The sequence below is a fragment of the Rattus norvegicus genome, chromosome 20, assembly GCF_021556685.1.
Source record: "Rattus norvegicus strain SHRSP/BbbUtx chromosome 20, alternate assembly SHRSP_T2T, whole genome shotgun sequence".
Lineage (NCBI taxonomy): Eukaryota > Metazoa > Chordata > Mammalia > Rodentia > Muridae > Rattus > Rattus norvegicus.
The window spans coordinates 439,134-458,310 of record NC_141553.1 but is presented as its reverse complement, the minus strand read 5'-3'; the positions used below and the strand labels follow the sequence as shown (position 1 = coordinate 458,310).

General features: G+C 39.1%; 1 protein-coding gene across 1 annotated transcript; it reads left to right on the top strand.

Annotated features, from left to right (window-relative positions):
• Positions 1-11,077: 11,077 nt before the first annotated feature.
• On the top strand, positions 11,078-12,016 carry Or2n1i (olfactory receptor family 2 subfamily N member 1I). Its single transcript, NM_001000890.1, is given in 1 exon segment — positions 11,078-12,016. A coding segment is annotated over 1 exon segment (939 nt).
• The last annotated feature ends 7,161 nt before the right edge of the window (positions 12,017-19,177 follow it).

The following is a 19,177-nucleotide window of genomic DNA, read 5'->3' as shown; positions in this document are numbered from 1 at the left end:
TGGATGGATGGATGGATGGACGGACAGATGTAACACCTACCTCGTCCAGCAAGGAAGACGCAACACCATCGGTTTCTTCTCAACAGCCTTTATTGCAGGAACACCTCATTGTTGATACGGGGACCACGAGCAACAAAGGCACTAGCCTTATGTACAAAACAGGCAATGGCTGTATATTTGTCCTCTAGGGATTGGTGGAGCATGAAATACCTCATTAGCATGAATATCACTCCAGCCTGATAGCTGCCGGAGGCAAGCCAACACATGCACTGTGTGGGTGTTTACCACAATCAAGTACCGGATGTCAGCACCATCTTTTTATCTATATGTGCCGCTCCCTACAACTCCTTTTTTGTTTTATAAAAAAAACATTAGATGGAGGTAGTGGTCTGAGAGAGATCCGACATGTCTCACAGAGTGCCCAGCTCAGCCATGGCGAGCTGCTCTTGCAGTTAGGACTGTACCCCAATGGCAAGAAACACACCGTTCTGGGCTGTACCTGTGTTTTTATTGGGGGAGAAACTGGGCAGAGGAGCATTTTACCAGCCCATATGTTCAAACGGGGTGTAGCAACCTCTGTCTATGACTGGTCTAGATCAGTGTGTCACGTCAATATTGTCATTGCTCCTGTCTTAGGTCGTTCCTCTTGCCGACTCAGCCTTTTCCGTCATAGGGTTACCCTATCGCCGCCGGGCCCCATGTCTTAGGTTGGTCTGAACCCTAGGAAAGTTGCCGTCTCTGGATACATGACTTCACATGACAGTGACAAAATACGATCTAGGGCGAACTCTTAATTTTTCAAAGAGGCCAGCCATATGTTGGGAGAAGCACCATTTTCAATAGCGACCATAGCTTGGTAAACAATCGCTTTGTTTCTGGCATGTTCTCGTTGTAAACGGCAGAAGAGCCATAGACATACTCCGCATCCCAAAAGGACAATGGCCCCCCCAGGCAAACATGCCAGCCCATTCTTTAAAAAAGGAAAAAGCATTAGTAATCCATGAGGTGAAATATCCAAACGTGATAGGTTCCAATCTAGTGTTGTTAAGGACAGTAATCTGCATCAGCAATTGTCTCGATAGTTGCTCCGCTTTCATGGACCAGTTTCCTTTCAGATAATTCGAGATTTCTTTGCTCTGTTGAGAATACTGAGAAAAATTAGCTTGCAAAGGAGTAATGCATAATCCTCTAAGGGAGGGAACGCAGGACAGCTGTGTCATATGATATAATGCTTCAATTTGTTCTTGGATTAAATCTATCTGTTGATTAGCTAATAGAAAGCCAGATGGCAAGTAGGTATTAAATTCTTCTTGTATCTCTAGTGCCACTGCAGTTCTTTCCACAATCTGATTGATAGTCTCAGCCGTCTGTACTTGATTAGTCATAGCAATCGCGGCTGTTGTTGCTGCAGCGGCTGATAGTACAATGGCTGAAATTATAGCTGCCGTAATACCAAAATCCCTTTTGGTTCTTAGTAAATGAAGTATGGGAAAATTATCTGGATTGGCCTCTACTGGGATTGGCACAAAGGAGGGAATCTTGACCATCACTGCGGTATCATTGATGCCATTCCAGCATTCAGCTAAATAGCAGACTACATTAGAGTTATTACAATTTAAAGCATCATCGCTTGCATTAGTGCTTATCAGAAAGAAGAATGGTGGTCTAACACATACTGAAGCACCAACAGCAGTATCATTTGCTAAAAGGCCATTAATTTTTTTTCTTTTTGGTTCTTTTTTTCGGAGCTGGGGACCAAACCCAGGGCCTTTCGCTTCCTAGGCAAGCGCTCTACCACTGAGCTAAATCCCCAACCCTAATCTTTATATTTACTAAACTGGTTTTGTTATTTGTTCTAGTGGTGGAAATATTATACAATGTAAAGTCTTCACCCAATAATCGGGCAAAAGGAATTAGAGATGTGTATGCTCCCTGCTCATTTGATAATACCCACTGATACCAAGGCCAAAAATTATGCTTGCCAGTAATTGCTATGAACTGGCATAAGTACTGGCCAGGATCTGGCAATAGCCCACAGGGTGAGCGAATCCACCTGTATTATCATTCCCAGTAGTAATAGTACAGTTCGTAGTCTCATCTTCAGGAAGAGCAGAAGGCACTTTTCGAGTCAAGCACTCAGGTACCCAAGTTGGATTTTCTTGATCCTGCAGAAAAATACAAACAGCTCCCCTAGATCTCAAAATCACGGGATCTGGGCCACACCATTCGTCAGTTAAGACATCCTTCCACTTTACTTCAGCATTAGTCATAGGTTTAGTAGCAGCATGGTGATTCACAGCAGAGCGCATCCAGAATTAAGAAATTTAGAGTAAACAAAGCTAAAGAAAGTTGTTCTTTTGACGTTCAGCCACTGGCAATTCCCTCTTTTTGTTTTTGTATAAGCTCTTTTAAGGTACGATGCGCTCTTTCCACAATTCCTTGACCCTGGGGATTGTATGGTAATCCAGTAGTATGCTTGACCTGCATTGTCTGGCAAATTGTCTGAAAGGACTTTGTTGTGTAGGCAGGCCCCTTGTCTGTCTTGAGACTATCAGGCTTTCCCCAGGCTGCCCACGCCTCTAAGCAATGACTAATGGCATTACGAGACTTTTCACCAGTCATCAGAGTGGCATGTATAATACTGGAACAGGTATCAACAGAAACATGAGCATATTTTAAATTTCCAAATTGAGATATGTGTGTGACATCCATCTGCCAAATTTTTAGCAGAATCAGATGACGAGGGTTAATTCTCACCTGAGGAGGGTGGTGAAATTGAACACAACTCTGGCAACGTAATACCACATCAGGAGCTGTAGCTCTAGAGATTTCAAATTTTTGTTGAAGAGTGAAGGCAGGAACATGAAATTTTGATGAAATTCTCTAGCGAGATCAGCTGGAGCTGCATGAAAAAGAAACTCTCTACGAGTACTAGCATCCACCAGGGCGTTATTGCTGGCCACGGGACCAGGCAAATTAGTATGGGCTCGAATATGTTGTATGAAAAATTTATTTTTTCTGGCCCAAATCAAATTTTGTAATTCTAAAAGAATTTGACATACAGTACTAGTCGACCTAATTGGCCCTGCAATTTCAAGTGAGCGTACAGTGTTAACTACGTAAGCAGAATCAGAAATTAAATTAAAAGAATCATGAAATCTTTTAAAAACTTAAGCTGAGAATCCCCTTTCAGGATCTCAGTAGCAGCCCTTTATCAAACTGTCTCAGTGGACTAAAGGCCCATGGAAAAGAAAACATTAATCTTTACCTTGACCACAGCCTTCATTCGGAGTAAGCTGAAGAGCCGGTGCCAAGACTTTCTACCCTTATCATCCTAGAGTAAAGCCTGTTCTATCTGGCAAAACAAAGTTACTCACAGTCTGCTGTAGACTTTTTCTGAAACTACTCTAGGGGCTCCCCTGTCCCCAAACCTGGGGCATTTTGAACATAGGGGCAGGAACTGGCTGCTGAGGGGATAGGATCAAAGGCACTCTCCATGTCAATGATGACCAACAGGAAAGGTAACTTAATGTTGGAGATCAACTCTTCTCTTGGAATAAGGCCAGCAGATAAGGTAGGCTCCCTTAAAGAACTTCTCTTAATGAACACTCTCCTTCTGTGAGCAAATGTTGAAGGTCAGGCCACTAAAGGCAGCAACTGGAATATTTTTTTTCTCTGACCCTGTTCTTTGAGGGATGGATAAATTCCTTTCTTGTTCTTGTTTTCCTTAGAGTCCTCCCCCGCCTCACTCTCAGCCTTTTCAGATCGTTCCTCCTGTAGCATTTCTAATGCAGCCTGTCCTTTTTTCATAGCCTGTTGACAGCATTTCTGATCTTCTAGGCAGCTACGCACTAAGCGCCACACAGGCTGAACCCCTGCCTTCAAGGTTCTTTGCTCCCAAGCAAAATCTAAATCCTTCCCCAGCTTATCCCAGCTGTCCACCGTGAGATTCCCAGAGACAGCAAACCAAGGTGCAATGGCATCGCACTCACTAAGAAATCGCTCTATAGTGCTTCTTTTCATCCTAAGCCTTTTTCTTTCAAACAGCTCTTGAAGAGCCAGAAAAATTGGGTGAGACTGAGAAGTCCTCATGCTCACTACAGGGGCTCTGCAGCTAGTTTCGCTCCCCACTACTGTGTGGGCTGCGAGCACAAGCACAGATTCAAAAAATAATGTTGGCTATCAACCAACACACCGCCATTAGAGCGGGGTCCATAAAATTAAATTTCCTTTCGATTTTAAGCTTACGCGACCAAGAAGCTCCTGAAGAGCTGACAGGAGCGGGGTGGAGTGTGAGTTTCCCATGCTCTACGAGCTTATTTACGATCGATTTACAAGCAGGGTGGGCTGACGTGTTTATTTACACTTGATCTTGTAGCTCATCATTAGTGGGCTCTTCCCAGCAAATGAACTCATGCCCGGGATGGTGCAACAATACCACCACACAAAAAGGGTAAAAGGCAAAAGTGCTAGTCTGACCCACAGGGGATCAATTGGGGAAAACAACGTTGCTGTGTTCCACAAACCTTTTTTCCTCTAAACCAAGGCTTTCATCGTCTCTGCTTACTCCAGTGAACCTTATTGTCCCTACTTGGGAACTTTATTGTCCCTACTTGGGAACTTTATTGTCCCTTAACCCGGGAGCTTTATTTCCCCTTATCCAGGAGGTTTATTGTCCTTTATCCAGGAGCTTTATTCTCCTTTATCCAGGAGCTGTATTGTCCTTTATCCGGGAGCTTTATTGTCCCATCCGGGAACTTACCGACGTCGCCGTCCTGATCATGAAGAGTTCTGAATCCACGAGGATGTACTCGGGTCCCCGTACAGGCCACAATTTGTAACGCCCACCTCATCCAGCAAGGAAGACACAACACCGTTGGATTCTTCTCAACAGCCTTTTTTGCAGGAACACCTCATTGTTGATACAGGGACGATGAGCAACAAAGGCACTTGCCTTATGTACAAAACAGGCTATGGCTGTATATTTGTCCTCTAGGGATTGGTGGAGCATGAAATACCTCATTAGCATGACTATCACTCCAGCCTGATAGCTGCTGGAGGTAAGCCAACACATGCACTGTGTGGGTGTTTACCACAATCGAGTACCGGATGTCGGCGCCATCTTTTTATTTATATGTGCCGCTCCCTACAGATGGATGCATGGATGGATGAAGGGAGGAAAGGAGGAATGGAGGGATGGATGGATGAGACAGAGCTTCCCAAGGCAAACTATTCAACCAAAACCTTTTTGTCTTTTCCCAGATCCTTTTATACTCACTTTGACAAAAATGTTCTTCAGAAACTTACCTCTGAGATCAAATGTTACATAAAGTGGGAATTAGAGAAGGATGTTGATATTAAATTCAACGCAGCATTTTGCTTTATGATTTGTTATAAGCTCAAAGTAATACTTCTTTCATAGCCCTGCCTTATCATAGTGCACACACATGATTTTATCATTGGACCTAAATATTTTACCTTGAACATAAATTTGCCCCAAGTCTATTTCTCTTTTTAGTGTGATTACTAAAGCTCATTGTTGTTGTTGTAAAAATATATAAATAATAAAAAGTATCAGTGTTTTTTACCCTGCTAGGTCCGCGCCACGGTGTCCCAAGATATCTGCTAGATATCTTGGCGGAAACACATCCCAGCCACACTTTCCTAAACTCAAACCCACACATAAAAGAACACACAACACAATAATCTTTGATCCAATTGGTAAGATATAATTGCCCACTTAAACATGCAAAGCCCGGTACTATCCATCCCTTGAGAACATTAAAAACAATCTTTAAATACACAGAGAAGAATCTTAACATCACCAGCCATGGCTTCTCCCCTCTCTCCGTCTCCTCTTCTCCTCCTGTCTCCCCTAGTCTCCTCCTCTTCCTTCAAACTTCTCTCCCGCCCATCCTTCCTTCTCCTCCAATGACAGGCCTCCTTCTATCCTGTACCTGCCTCACCTGTGACATCATTCTACACATTGTATTTTTTATTACGCAGCCTTTACTTACTATTATGAGAGTGGGCTCATTCTATTCTTGATTCTAACATTATGCCATCTTTCTAGCAACTAAGACCATCTCTAAAAGTTTCGTCATATAAGTATTAGATCAAATTAGGAATTCTATAGAATCATTATGTATTTGTCCACATGGCCTCACTCCAAGATAGAATATCTCCACACTTCTGCAGAATTCTGTTCAAAAGTGTGGGTCAATAGCTAGTGATTATTACATATTTAATAATGATGGGAAAAGCATATTTTCCAGTAATCTTTCCTCAATTGTCATCTCCTCAGCCATGCCTAAAGAAGCAAATCTGTCAGCTTTACAGTCCATGGCAGAAGCATCTCAGGAAGGTCACCTGCTAATCTTTAGGTGTAACTACATGACTCCTGGCAATTTAACTACCAATTTTTTCCTCAATCAGCATATTGAAGAAATCAGGGGTCTAATCAATAACTGAAAAAAGAAGCTAACATCTTCCCTCAAACAAAATGAACTATTCTTGACTTTGGGGAGACCTACCTCAAAGTTTTTGAGCTAAGATTTTTCAGTCTCTTCAAGTCAGGAAAAGGAAACCCATGTGCCAGCATTTGTAGTTATCCCTGGGATCTCGAAACCCTCTACTACAGTCTTCTTACTGCTCCTTTTTCTCTTTGTTCTTTAGTGTATAAATGAGAGGGAGTTGGAGTTATTACACTGTAGAAAAGGGTGAGAAGCCACAGTTCCCTATACCCAGATCCTCTGTGGAGACAGCTGGTCTCCTAGAAATGCTGACACCTGAGAGCACAAGTGAGACCACCATGTCTGCTCACATTGCTGGCCCAAGATGAACCCTCACAAAGCCCTCAGGACACAGGAATCAAGGACCAATCTGGCACCCGATCCTCCCCGTTTCTGGCTGTTCCCAGAGTTGACCCTGTTTCACAGCACTCTGTACATAGATCCTGCTGAGAGAGAGCTGGTCTCCCAAGCGTGCTGACACTCTCACCTGAGAGACAGGTGAGACCACCACTTATGCTCACATATCTGGTCCAAGAGGAAATCCCCTGGTCTCCTCAGGACACAGGCACCAAGGAGCAGTCTGGGACAGGAACTTTCCGATATCTCTCCAAGCCTTGAGCTGACCCTGTGCCACAGCTCTCTGTACCCAGACCCCACGGGGAGAGGGCTGCTCTCCCAGTAGTTGTGACTCACAGGCTTTTAGCAGGGTCAAGCTACTGTCAGACACAGCTAGACCAGCTAAAACCAGAGACAACCTGATGGTGAGAGACAAGCACAGGAACCTAAGCAACAGAAACCAACACTACTGGGTGCCATCAGAGCGCAGTTCTCCCACCAAAAATATACAGGAGATCCAAACACTGGAAAAGCAAGATTTGGATTTAAATTGCGATAAAATACCAAATAGAATATTTCTTGGTATTGGTAGATTATTTACAGTGGGTAAATTCAGTGTCTATTATTTTTATTATTTTTATGGTTTGAATTGCCCTTCTTTATATAATAGAGAAAATTAAATCTTAAAATCTTATATGATACCATTAGTTAATGTAATGTACAATATCATTCTCATTTATATTTCTCATTATAACTGATTCAAACAAGCTCATCTTTAACTGTATGCTTTTTAGTGGGTGTTCAGAGTGTGTAGAAGTGAAATCAATTTATTTCAAATGCTTCCCACTGCAGAAAAGATTGTCTTCTATCCTCAGCACACCAGGTAACTAACTGCAGGAGAAGCATGTCCTTAGAGAACTCTTTCCCAGAGAACTGTGTCTATTCACAGAGGAAAAGGTTAAATGAGATGTCTGTAAACACAATGCACAGGACTCTCGGGAATAGCAAAGAAACACAACATAAAAGCCTTCTTGATATTCTCTATTAATATTTTCCTAACTTGAGCTTTCCCTCCTTCTTGCTTCTTTGTATGAACTCAGTACCTGAGAGTTCTAAAGCAAATCTTAAACTCTCATGTTCATACTAGAATCTCTCTGCCTGTGAAAAGGAAAAACTGAAATATCTTTCCCTTAAATTTATCTTTAATCAAAAAAAGGGGGGATTTATCAAAATAAGATGAGTGAAGAGACATCTGTATTGAATGAGGTGCAATCCTAGGAAAGGTAGAAAGTGTGGGCTGCAGTATCTAATTACTGCATAGGAAAGACAGCTTCATTTCAAAAAACTACTCATAAGCTTTGTGTGTATCTATTTCAGTGGCCTTAGGAACAACTTAGGTAAGTTTCTATAACCCGTATATTTCTCAGATGTTGATTATGTGAGTGAAGTATTGATGTTTAATCAGTTGATATAATAAAATCATGTTTAAAATGAGATTAATCTTGTTCATGAGTTTTATCTAAAGCTTTAGTCTAAGATAAAAATATATTTAATGAAGGGTGCTTAAAAATAAAGACAGCTTTTTACAATGTAAAATGCCAAGTTACTGTAATATAAACAAATAGGCATGTCTTATCGAACTGAAGGTGAATATAATATGCTGGTATGAATATTCAAGCAGATATATGGACAACATGCCAAGAACAACAGCCTGCCTTTGATTAGTGATTTAAAACACTGATTCCCTATGAGTTGAAATTGCATCACATTGCTGAATAAGAAAATTAAAGCCTCTGTCCTTTCTCCTGTTCCAGACCACTGACAAAGCCTATTCTATTTCCCCTTCCCAGGGAGATTCATGCATCCCCTGTAGACCACTCCTCTCTATCTAACTTCTCTGGACCTGTGTACTGTGTTATTATCCTTCACTGAATAGTTAATATCCACTTATAACTGAGCACATATCATGTTTGTGTTTTTGGGTCTGGGCTGCATTCCGTTGGATGATTTTTTTCTATCTCCATCCACATTTTTTGGACTCTGATTAATAAGAGTAAGGTGTTTCTGTCAATTTTGCTGCCTGTGGGACTCTTTTTCTCCTACTGGGTGGGCTCGTCGAGGACTGATGTAAGGGTTTGTGCCTAGTCTTTCTGCATCTTGTTCTCAGTGCAATTTGATATCACTTGGAGGCTTACTCCTTTCTGAAATGAAATAGGAACAGCGGATATGGGAGAAGAGAGGTAGTGTGTGTGTGTGTTTCTGTGTGTGTGTTTGTAATTCAGAAGAGGGGAGGAAAACATGGTTATATATCTTAAAATAGAGGAATACGGTTCTCCTATGAGGGAATTACTGTTAAAGGATATTAGGAGTCAGAAAGGCTTGTTCCAGTGCTTATCACGAAATAAAAAACGCATTAAGAAGTTGTTTGAGGGATTGGATAGATGCCTAAGCAGTTAATAACATTGATCGCTCTTCTTGGGAACTAGGTTCTATCCCAAGTATTCACATAGAGATCACAATCATTAATTTTAGTTCCAGGTATCCTTTGGCATTTTTGGCCTTTGTGGGCAACAGACACACATGTGGTGCACAGGTATATGTGGAAGCGAAACACCCATAGCTTTAGGTAACTTTTAGATATTGCATTAAAATTAAGTTGTAGGAATTATTACTTTTCCAACATTCAGGATTATTTGTTTTCTGATTTTTTTTTAATTTATACATCTTACCTAGTGTGTAGTCATAGAACATGATTTATATCTTGGTCTGAGTGTTTTCTTTGGGCCCTCACAGGATGGCCCTGAGGTTTCAATGAAGGAAAGTTTGAGAACTGCTTTTAACTATAAAAAAAATGGTCGGCCTTGAAGATGTTAATTGGGTAGAGAAATAACTCAGATTTGGGCAATTGAATGATATCATAACATAATGTTTGAATATTCATTTTATGTCAGCTATGAGTTTCTATGAAACACTCATAAATAAATTGTGTACATAAACCGTTATAGCTTTCAAAACATTGTTTTATTCTGTCCCTTGATTTTATTGTATCAGCCTTTCCTATAGCTAGGAAGTACTGGCATACATCCAGGAAATACAAAATCACTGGGATTTGAATGTCACTCTGTCTGAATTAAGATATCTACCGACAAAAGAATCTTGGAGTTAAAATATCAATGTGAATAAGAAAAAATAAATGTGTCCCAGATTTTTGCCCCAATTTTTACAATAAAAGAGAACATTGAACTCAGTTGGTAAATAAATACATCTAGAAGATGAATGAGTTAATAATAATTTATCACAAATTATCTAATGTCAAAACTTCCACTAAATATTTATACAATAAAACACATATATGCCTCAAAAGAATAACACTGCAACAGTGGCTTAACTCATTTGGCTTATAAATGGGGAATTTTGAGAACCATACAAATATGAAGAAAAAAGGTTAATAGTGTTAAAAGTTCTTGCTCAATCTCAAGTACATAAAGGAGGTTTGTATATATCTCAAATATATTCATTTCATATGCAGAAGTTTTGACAATTTGGACCAGAATATAGAAATGGACCAGCCAATTTTCCATACTAAGATCTCAGAGCTCTTTATCTAACTTCTCTGACTGATTCCTGGAAATATTTCTATGATGTTTCAGTAATGTGTTTATCACTGCTCTTAAAATTAGCTCCTCACCTTTATGTCACATGTATATTCAAATAATTCAAAACAACCTTTCAAATGTTGTATCAGAAATAGTTAATACTGAGCTGTTACAATAATTGGTGTGCATGTAGGTATATATTTGCATGTGAAAGGTTGTACATTGATGTTTCTGTTCTGTGTATGTATTCTAAAATCCAGACACTATGTCAAATTTTTCTATATTTGATTTCTACTTTATGTTTGGAGAATGTGCCTATAAGTAAACTTGGTGTTTATCAGTTCAGATTTGCAAGCTGTTTAGCCAACTCCAGAAAAATAACACTTTATTTTTTAACTGGAGTTTGGATTATAGAAATGTATATCACTTGTCCCATTTTTACCAAATTACTGAAGATAAAACGAAGGTCTTCAATATGGACTGATTGTTTCCTAACCAGCACCATGACATTTCGAATGTGGAATGCCAATCCTGTGTTCCATAGTCATAACCAATGAATTGGGAGGCTTTTCTATTCCTACAATAGTAACTTTCTTGATACTTCTTTACTACAGGAGAGTGAGGTTGCAGAGAATGACACTGATCAATACAAGTCACCCAGAAGAGTTTATTCTACTTGGTTTTGCAGACCGTCCTTGGCTAGAACTTCCTCTCTTTATTATTCTTCTGGTAACATACCCCACAGCCATGATTGGAAACATTGCCATCATTCTGGTGTCCATTTTAGACCCCTGTCTACATAGCCCCATGTATTTCTTCCTCACCAACCTCTCCTTTCTGGACATTTGCTACACCACAAGCCTTGTGCCTCAGATGCTAACTAACCTTGGGGGCTCCACAAAGACCATCAGCTACATGAGTTGTGCAGTTCAGCTCTATTTCTTCCACACAATGGGGGTCACAGAGTGTATCCTCCTGGCTCTTATGTCCTTTGACCGATATGTAGCCATCTGCAAACCACTGCACTATACCCTCATAATGAATCAGCGTAAATGCCTCCTGTTAGTGTCCATTATGTGGCTGACTGGAATTACCTATGCTGTTACAGAGGCCACTGTAACTCTGCAATTGCCTCTATGTGGCCACAATAAAATGGATCACTTGGTGTGTGAGATTCCAGTTCTCATAAAAATTGCTTGTGGTGAAAAAGAAATGAATGAGCTTGCTTTGTCTGTGGTATGCATTTTTCTTTCAGCTGTTCCTCTGTGTTTAATTCTTGCCTCCTATGCTAGTATTGGGCATGCTGTCTTTAAAATCAAATCTTCAGAGGGAAGGAAAAAGGCCTTTGGGACATGTTCCTCTCACTTCATTGTGGTTCTCTTGTTCTATGGTCCAGCCATTAGCATGTATCTTCAGCCTCCCTCCTCTATTACAAAAGACCAACCCAAGTTCATGGCTCTCTTGTATGGAGTAGTAACTCCTACACTGAACCCCTTCATCTATACTCTGAGGAACAAGGATGTAAAGGGGGCATTAGGTAATCTATTCAGGAATATTTTTATGTCAAAGTGAATACTTGTGGATGTTATATAAAATAATATACAAATTAGAGCCTTTTTCTGTAACTCATTCCCTGTACAAAACTCATCTTTCTTTTTATGTTCACATGTTCTTATAAGTGATGTGTTCTTATAAGTCACTTGTGTTTCTTCTCATCATGCTAGACAATGGTCAATCTTGGATAGTATTAAACAATATGTACGCTCTGCTTAGAAAAAAGGTAAAATCCATTCTTTTTGTACATTTAGAAACAGTTACTTTATTAAGTGCTAAAACAATCTTTTAGTTTATAGTAAAATTATGTTGTTTCAAGGTAATTGTCATGAAAACTAAAAGAACAAACATTCATCCATTTTTAAAAATTTTTTCACTTGTGGAAGAAATCCTTACATTTTTCTAATCTTGTGTTTCCTAATTCACTGTTAAGTAGGGGCTGCTTTTAATAAACTATTTTGGTAGTTTGTAGACTTTATTTATATGCATATTTTTAAAAATCCCCTGTAAAGTTTTCTTAAAGATAAATATGCATGAAATCTATAAGAGGAATTGAGGAACATATAATTAAATACCAACAAGTATATGCTAAAGGATGAAAATATTACTTTCTTAAAACATTTATTTTAAATATCTTGATCAATTAAATAGCAAAATACATTATGTAATGACAGCCTGGGAACATTTATATGCATATACTTGAGACTACATAGAATTTATTTCAAAGCATGAGAGTTAGTAATTTGTAATTTGGATTGAAAGAGAACTTATTTAGTTCTACAATGTGAGTTGTTATAAATATGTAAATTTCACATAAGGATATTCAAAATATACATCAACCTCAGTTGAGAAATCTAGGACAGTTCCAGGACTAACCCTGAAAATTTAACTTTCATCATTAAATGACCTATACTTCAGTAAAATAAATTTATGGCTTATGAAATTATGTGGTATTGGATTAATTTATGAATAATTAAATAAGGTTCATAATAAAGAGCTGAATATGAGTGAAAAATGTAAGATGTGTCAGTTTTATTTACCTGGATGGTAACATTTTTTACCAATCGTCATGGATTGCCCATAATGGAATAATATCAGGATAAGCTACTGTATTTAGTACCTGTCTGTCAGACCTGTTTCTAACAATTAAAGTAGTTGTATCCTAACTTTTATGATGAAGTCAGAAACTATTTTCTATGTAATTCTTTAATTTTTTTAATTTTTGTGCAAAGAAAATCAATTCCATAATATCATATTTCTTTCCAAAAAGAGAATGAGTTTAAATCAAAAATAACCAAAATACAATCAAGTTGGGGAACTATGTGTTCCACAGATGCATCTTGCAATCTCTTTCCTAATAAAGTTTACACTTTATCTGCTAACATTTATAGGTGTAGGCATAATGTCATTGTGCACTGTGTGACAATTAAAATGCTAACTTCATTCTCATGTATATCTGGTTGCAGTCCTTATTCAGAGATTCTCCTGTCTCAATCTTGTAAAAATATCAGATTCTCATTTATTCCCTCATGAGTTAAAAATTTTTTAAATAAATAACTCTTTATATATTTAATGTTTTTTTACACACCAGTTTTTCTACCCTCCCGGTACACCCTCTAACTTTTCCACATTCCATATCCTTCTCCCCCATCTTTTCAAGGATATCTCTAACCGCCTGATCCTGCACCCCAGCAGATTTCCCCATCTCTGGGGCATCCACTCTCTTGAGGGTTAGGTGCATCTTCTCTGACTGAGACCAGACCCTGCTGTATAAGTGTTGGGAGCCTTATATCAGCTGATGTATGCTGCCTGCTTGGTGGCCCTGTGTCTGAGAGATCTCAGGGTCCAGATTAGTTGAGACTGCTGATCCTCCTACAGGGGAGTCATCCTCAGCTTCTTCCAGCTTTTCCCTAATTCAACCACAGGGGTCAGCAGCTTCTGTCCATTGCTTGTGTGTAAATATCTGCTTCCAACTCTTTTGGCTGCTTGTTGCCTCTTTCGAAGGGCAGTCATGATGGGCCCCTTCTTGTGAGCACACCATAGCCTCAGTAATAACCTCAGGCTTTGGGGCCTCCCCTTGATCTGGATCTGAATTCGGGCCTGTTGCTAGACCTCCTTTTCCTCGGGCTCTTCTCAATTTTTTCCCTGCAGTTCTTTCAGACAGGAACGATTCTGCGTCAGGGTTTTTGACTGTGGAATGGCAATCCCATCCCTCACTTGATGCCCTGTCTTTCTCCTAGGGGTGGGCTCTACAAGTTCCCTCTCTCCACTGAATGTCACTTCATTTCAGATTCCTGTCTTTGAGTCCTGAGAGTCGTTCACCTCCTAGGTCTCTGGTACATTCTAGAAGGTCCTCCCAACCTCCTTCCTCCTGTAACTTTTTCTTTGTTATGGGCCATTGATCTGTCTACACAAACTTGTCAGTAAACCATTTTAAGGGTAGAACCACTGATATTTAACCAGTGCCCTCCTCCTTATAAAAATTGAAACTCAATGTCTTTTATATCCCGTGTTTGGACCATTTGTACACCCTGGGATAGTTTTGATGACATCTATCAATACCTTCCCCAGAAACATCTACCATTTCACCCTTCATTTCATCTTGGGCTGCCTCTTAGATTGCAGGAAATTGATCTAAGTAAATTGCTGTTTTAAAAGATCACTTCTTCAAAAATGTATGTGTAAGTCAGCCACATAAGGCATTAATGTTCCTGTTTGACCTTCCATTCCCATACATTTAACTCATCTCATGATTTAACTAAGATAACTTTTCAATACCTAGAATCTGTATACAAACCTTGTAAACTGGCCATGCTAAATTCTATATGTTTTGTGATTTAATAATTACATCAGCTCCCATCTCCACCAAATTTTCTATTTCAATACCATTGCAATAATTGCAATTTTTAATTTTGGCTTCTGAACACTAACAACACTTTGCAAGTGCACAGTTTCTAGTACTTTCAAGTCCCCAATTCTTCCTACATGAATGGTTTTATCATTGATGTAAGCAAACAGTAACAACTGAAAAAAACATATCATCTGCATTAAATTGCTGTTCTCTTTGTACATAAGCTATAATTTTAATTCTCCCTTGAAATCTTCACGTATAATTCCTGGGTACACAATGCATCCTTGCAAGGTCAGTCCACTCCCTCCAAGATCATTGGTGCAGTACCTGAGGACAGAGGATCATAAACAATAAGAGTTATTTTATAATTTTGAATTTTAAGCAATTGTTGAGGTGCTTACCAGTGGCCAAGTCAAGAGCTCTGCTGATTGCAGTAGTGTGCATTAAATCTCCAATGTCATGTTAAGACTTTTTGGTGTGCATGTTTCTCCTTAGCTGCAATAGCTCATAACTTTTGCTGAAGAACCCTGAGTCTGACTTCAAAGGCCATTTCCTGATGGGAAGAGTGTACTTTACATTTCCCTTTTGGACCTGTAGTCATTTTCCCAGTGGCTGGCAACCTTTCCACATAAACTGCACAACCCTGGATGCTTAGGCTTCTTTCTGGTTTTTATTAAGAAAAAACATTGTTCGTACAAATGCCTTGTTCATGATTTTGTTGCCAATAATCACATTTCCCACACATAATGCACCAGGCATTTTGAGGTCTGAGACCTTTGGTGGTTTGTTCACAGTCCCTTTGCAAGTAACCGTATTTCCTGCAATTAAAGCACTGGACATTTTGATATCAGATACCTTTAACCATGGCTTTGTAGGAAAATTACTAATTACTGTACGTCAAAGCCTAATATTGCCTGGATAGCATTCTAGGACTCTGCACATAATGGAGTATTCTCTTTGTTGACAGAGTTTCTCCTTCTCTCCCTCTTCTGGGATGTTCTAATTCCCCACACTCACCTCTACCTTAGGAATGTCATATCCTCAACTAGTTTATAGGATCAACTTTCTTCCTCCTGTAAAAACTTATTCAACCAGTACCTGAGATTCCAGAAATTTGCTTCCCCATGCTAATGATGTATGTCACAAAACCTAAACTCCCCAAAAATGACTTTTGCCCATCCTGGATATCCCTGTCTTCAGTTCCCCAAGAGTTGATAAGTCTTTAATGAGCCTAAGTAAAATTGATCTGAGTACTGACAAAGCTGTCTTGGGGTGGCCATTCACTGTATATATTACAGGGCTTCTGAACCTCCTGTTTGACAATCTCTGCTAACACTGCCCTCATGGAGTTTATCTACTGAACTCGAAGAGTAGGGAATCCCACAAATTTTAATCTATTATATTAGCATGGTACATGTTAGAACCAGTATTGGTCATATCCCTTATTCACTCATCCATTGGTGATGCCTGCAACTTTAATTTTCTTATAAATTTTTACATTCAGTATTTGAATTTTCAAACACCAAGGTCTCTATGAACACTTGCTTAGTGTGAAGATCTGATTTGGCTTTGTTCACAGCTGAGACTAATCTTTTTACAATTTTGGTAAATCTGTTTACTCTAGAGCCTTATATAATCTTTGTAAATGAGAGGAACTGTTTTCCTTACCTTTTCCCAAAACTCTTAAGTCACAAAGTGATATTATTCTATACTAGCATCTACATATTGAATCAGTTCTTATATATCATACTGCTAACATTCACTTAGCAACTGGTCTTTCTTATATTCATTCCCTTCAATATACTTTACTGTTCAATACATGTACCTCCTTCGCTCCAACATATTATCCATTGCAAAGGTTAACTAGCATATAGTATCAATTCCTTCCAGCCATGGGGAATAATTCTATTTTGAGTAGCCCATTTACTTAGAATTTATTTCAGAGAAGGCTAGTGCAGCCCACATGAAATCATGATTTTTTAAAATGCCTTAGAGCAATCAATTCTATAGGACACCCCCTTATCTTGTATTACTTTTTTCCACACCATTAGGAGGCACATGTGATGTGATTGCTGGGAAAGCTGATGATGACCTGAGAATGCCAAGTGGTCCAGATCTTGTGCGAATGGCCAATCAGTGGCAGTTCTAAATTGATGCCTCAGTCATTTGAGGTCACCCATTCCTAACAATGCCTGTTTTTCCAGGAGATGGAAGTGAGAAGGCCCATAGACCCAGCATTGAGCCCAACACAAGTGACCAAGAAAAAGAATCATTTCTAAGTATACTCTGATTTCTGCTACATGCATAGATTAGTAACTAGGCCAGGTTTCTTTCTGACACCTAATGGGAGCAGATGCAGAGACCCACAGACAAACTAAACCCTTCAGAAGAGGGGCGGGAAGGATTGGAACTTCCAGAGGGATCAAGAACACCACAACACCACAGCCCACAGAATGACCTAAAGCAGGGCTCTTATAGGCTCACAAAGACTGAAGTGGCAATCATGGAGCCTGCATGGGTCTGCATGAGTCTTTGGTAGGATCTTTTTCAGTTTGAGATGTCTTAAGGAAAAATAAGAAACTAACGAGTTGTATTGCTGATTAAGAGTGCTTCCTATACTTCCAAGGATTTGAGTTTAGTTTTTAGTCATTTAATTTGCAGGATGCTCATGTTTCAACTCTCATGACAGTCTTAAGTAAATCAGTACAGTGAAAATGTAAGAAAAATTACTGAAGTGGAAACTTTTGATTTCTTCGCAGAATCAGTTGTGCCATGTGTTTTTCTGGAAATTGTCTTATTAGAGGATGTTTTTGCTGATGCAGACACATGGGTGGATGGTTTCCTGACAACAGACATGTGGTATTTTTCTGGAAGCTGCCTGAAAATGGGACATGTGATCTTTTGCTAGAGAGGATACTTGAGAGAACATGTCATGTTTGGAAATGGTATAAATATAACAGCCTATTGTCCACTATTGTCCTATAGTGGACAATGTTATGTGGTATTGGTTTTCCTTGCCAGTCTTTGCAGGTCTCCAATGGGCTTTGCTGATGCTGGGTTTTTTTACTGAGAATTCTGTGTGATACTGGTTTTCCTTGCAACTCTTTTCTGATCATTGTGTGTCATGACTTTGTTAACAGAAAAGGACCAAAAAACTTATGGTGGAATTCTGGTGGCTTCTTGACACTTCTGTGGACTCTGGACAATTGGCAGAGGTTCATGGTATCTTCTGGATGAAAGTGCTAATGTAGATTTGTGAATGGTGTTTGTAAGTGGATCGAGCTACTGCTGATGAGTCATGTGAACTAAACTGCTGAGATCCTGACTACATGTATTGGATTTGCCTTGAAGGACTATTTCCTATCAGGTGCATATCTTCCATTGGCCTATGAATCTTTCCTTTTCACTATCTCTTGTGGGTGGTAGGCTAGAAGGGAGTCTAGAAACATTTAGATAAAATTATTAAAGTAGGTTTTGATGTTTTATTTTGTTAGTATTGTGGTTCTTTCTCACAAATAAATTGTATTATACTTCTCAAGAAAATGACTATTAAACGAATTTAATGCCACCAGCCTGTCCAGGCTGGAATGAGTTGGAGTGGGACGCATCATTAGACATACTTTTAAAGACTGATGGTCTTTGGACATCGAGCTCTGTATACTAAATGCTCACTGATACCTTCTAAAAAAAATCCTAAAAACCTTCTTTCTGCTTCTTTAAAACTACTGGCTCCTGGGTTGGGGATTTAGCTCAGTGGTAGAGCGTTTGCCTATCAAGTGCAAGGCCCAGGGTTCGGTCCACAGCTCCAAAAAAAAAAAAAAAAAAAGAAACAAACAAACAAAAAAAAAACTACTGGCTTCTTTCTTTTTAACTCTTTGCTTTATTAAACATTAACTTTCTGTGCTTTATTTAACTCTTTGTGCTTTAATGCATGCTTGGGAAACAACTCTTCTTAAGGTTCTGAGTTAAAATTCTTATCTGTTTCTTAAAGTTCTTTGTTTCATTAGATGCTGAAAAAATACTTTAATACTTTTCTGTGCTTCATTAAGAACTAGAGAAATACAACTCTTTATTACTTGTACTTTAATAAGCACTAATATCTGGCAATAGAATCATGCTGTTAAGCATCAAGGAATTAAATAAAAGGATAATTGCTAGTGCTCCTTTTACTTGTGAGTCAGCCAAAAGTTTCTTTGCCTACGGTGGTTAATTCTCTGTGAACCAGAGAAGAAGAGAAGAAAAACATTTGAGATGCTTTATACAGGCAAATATGCACAGACACAAATACATTCATATACACACACTCTGGCCAGACCCAGACTATCTGT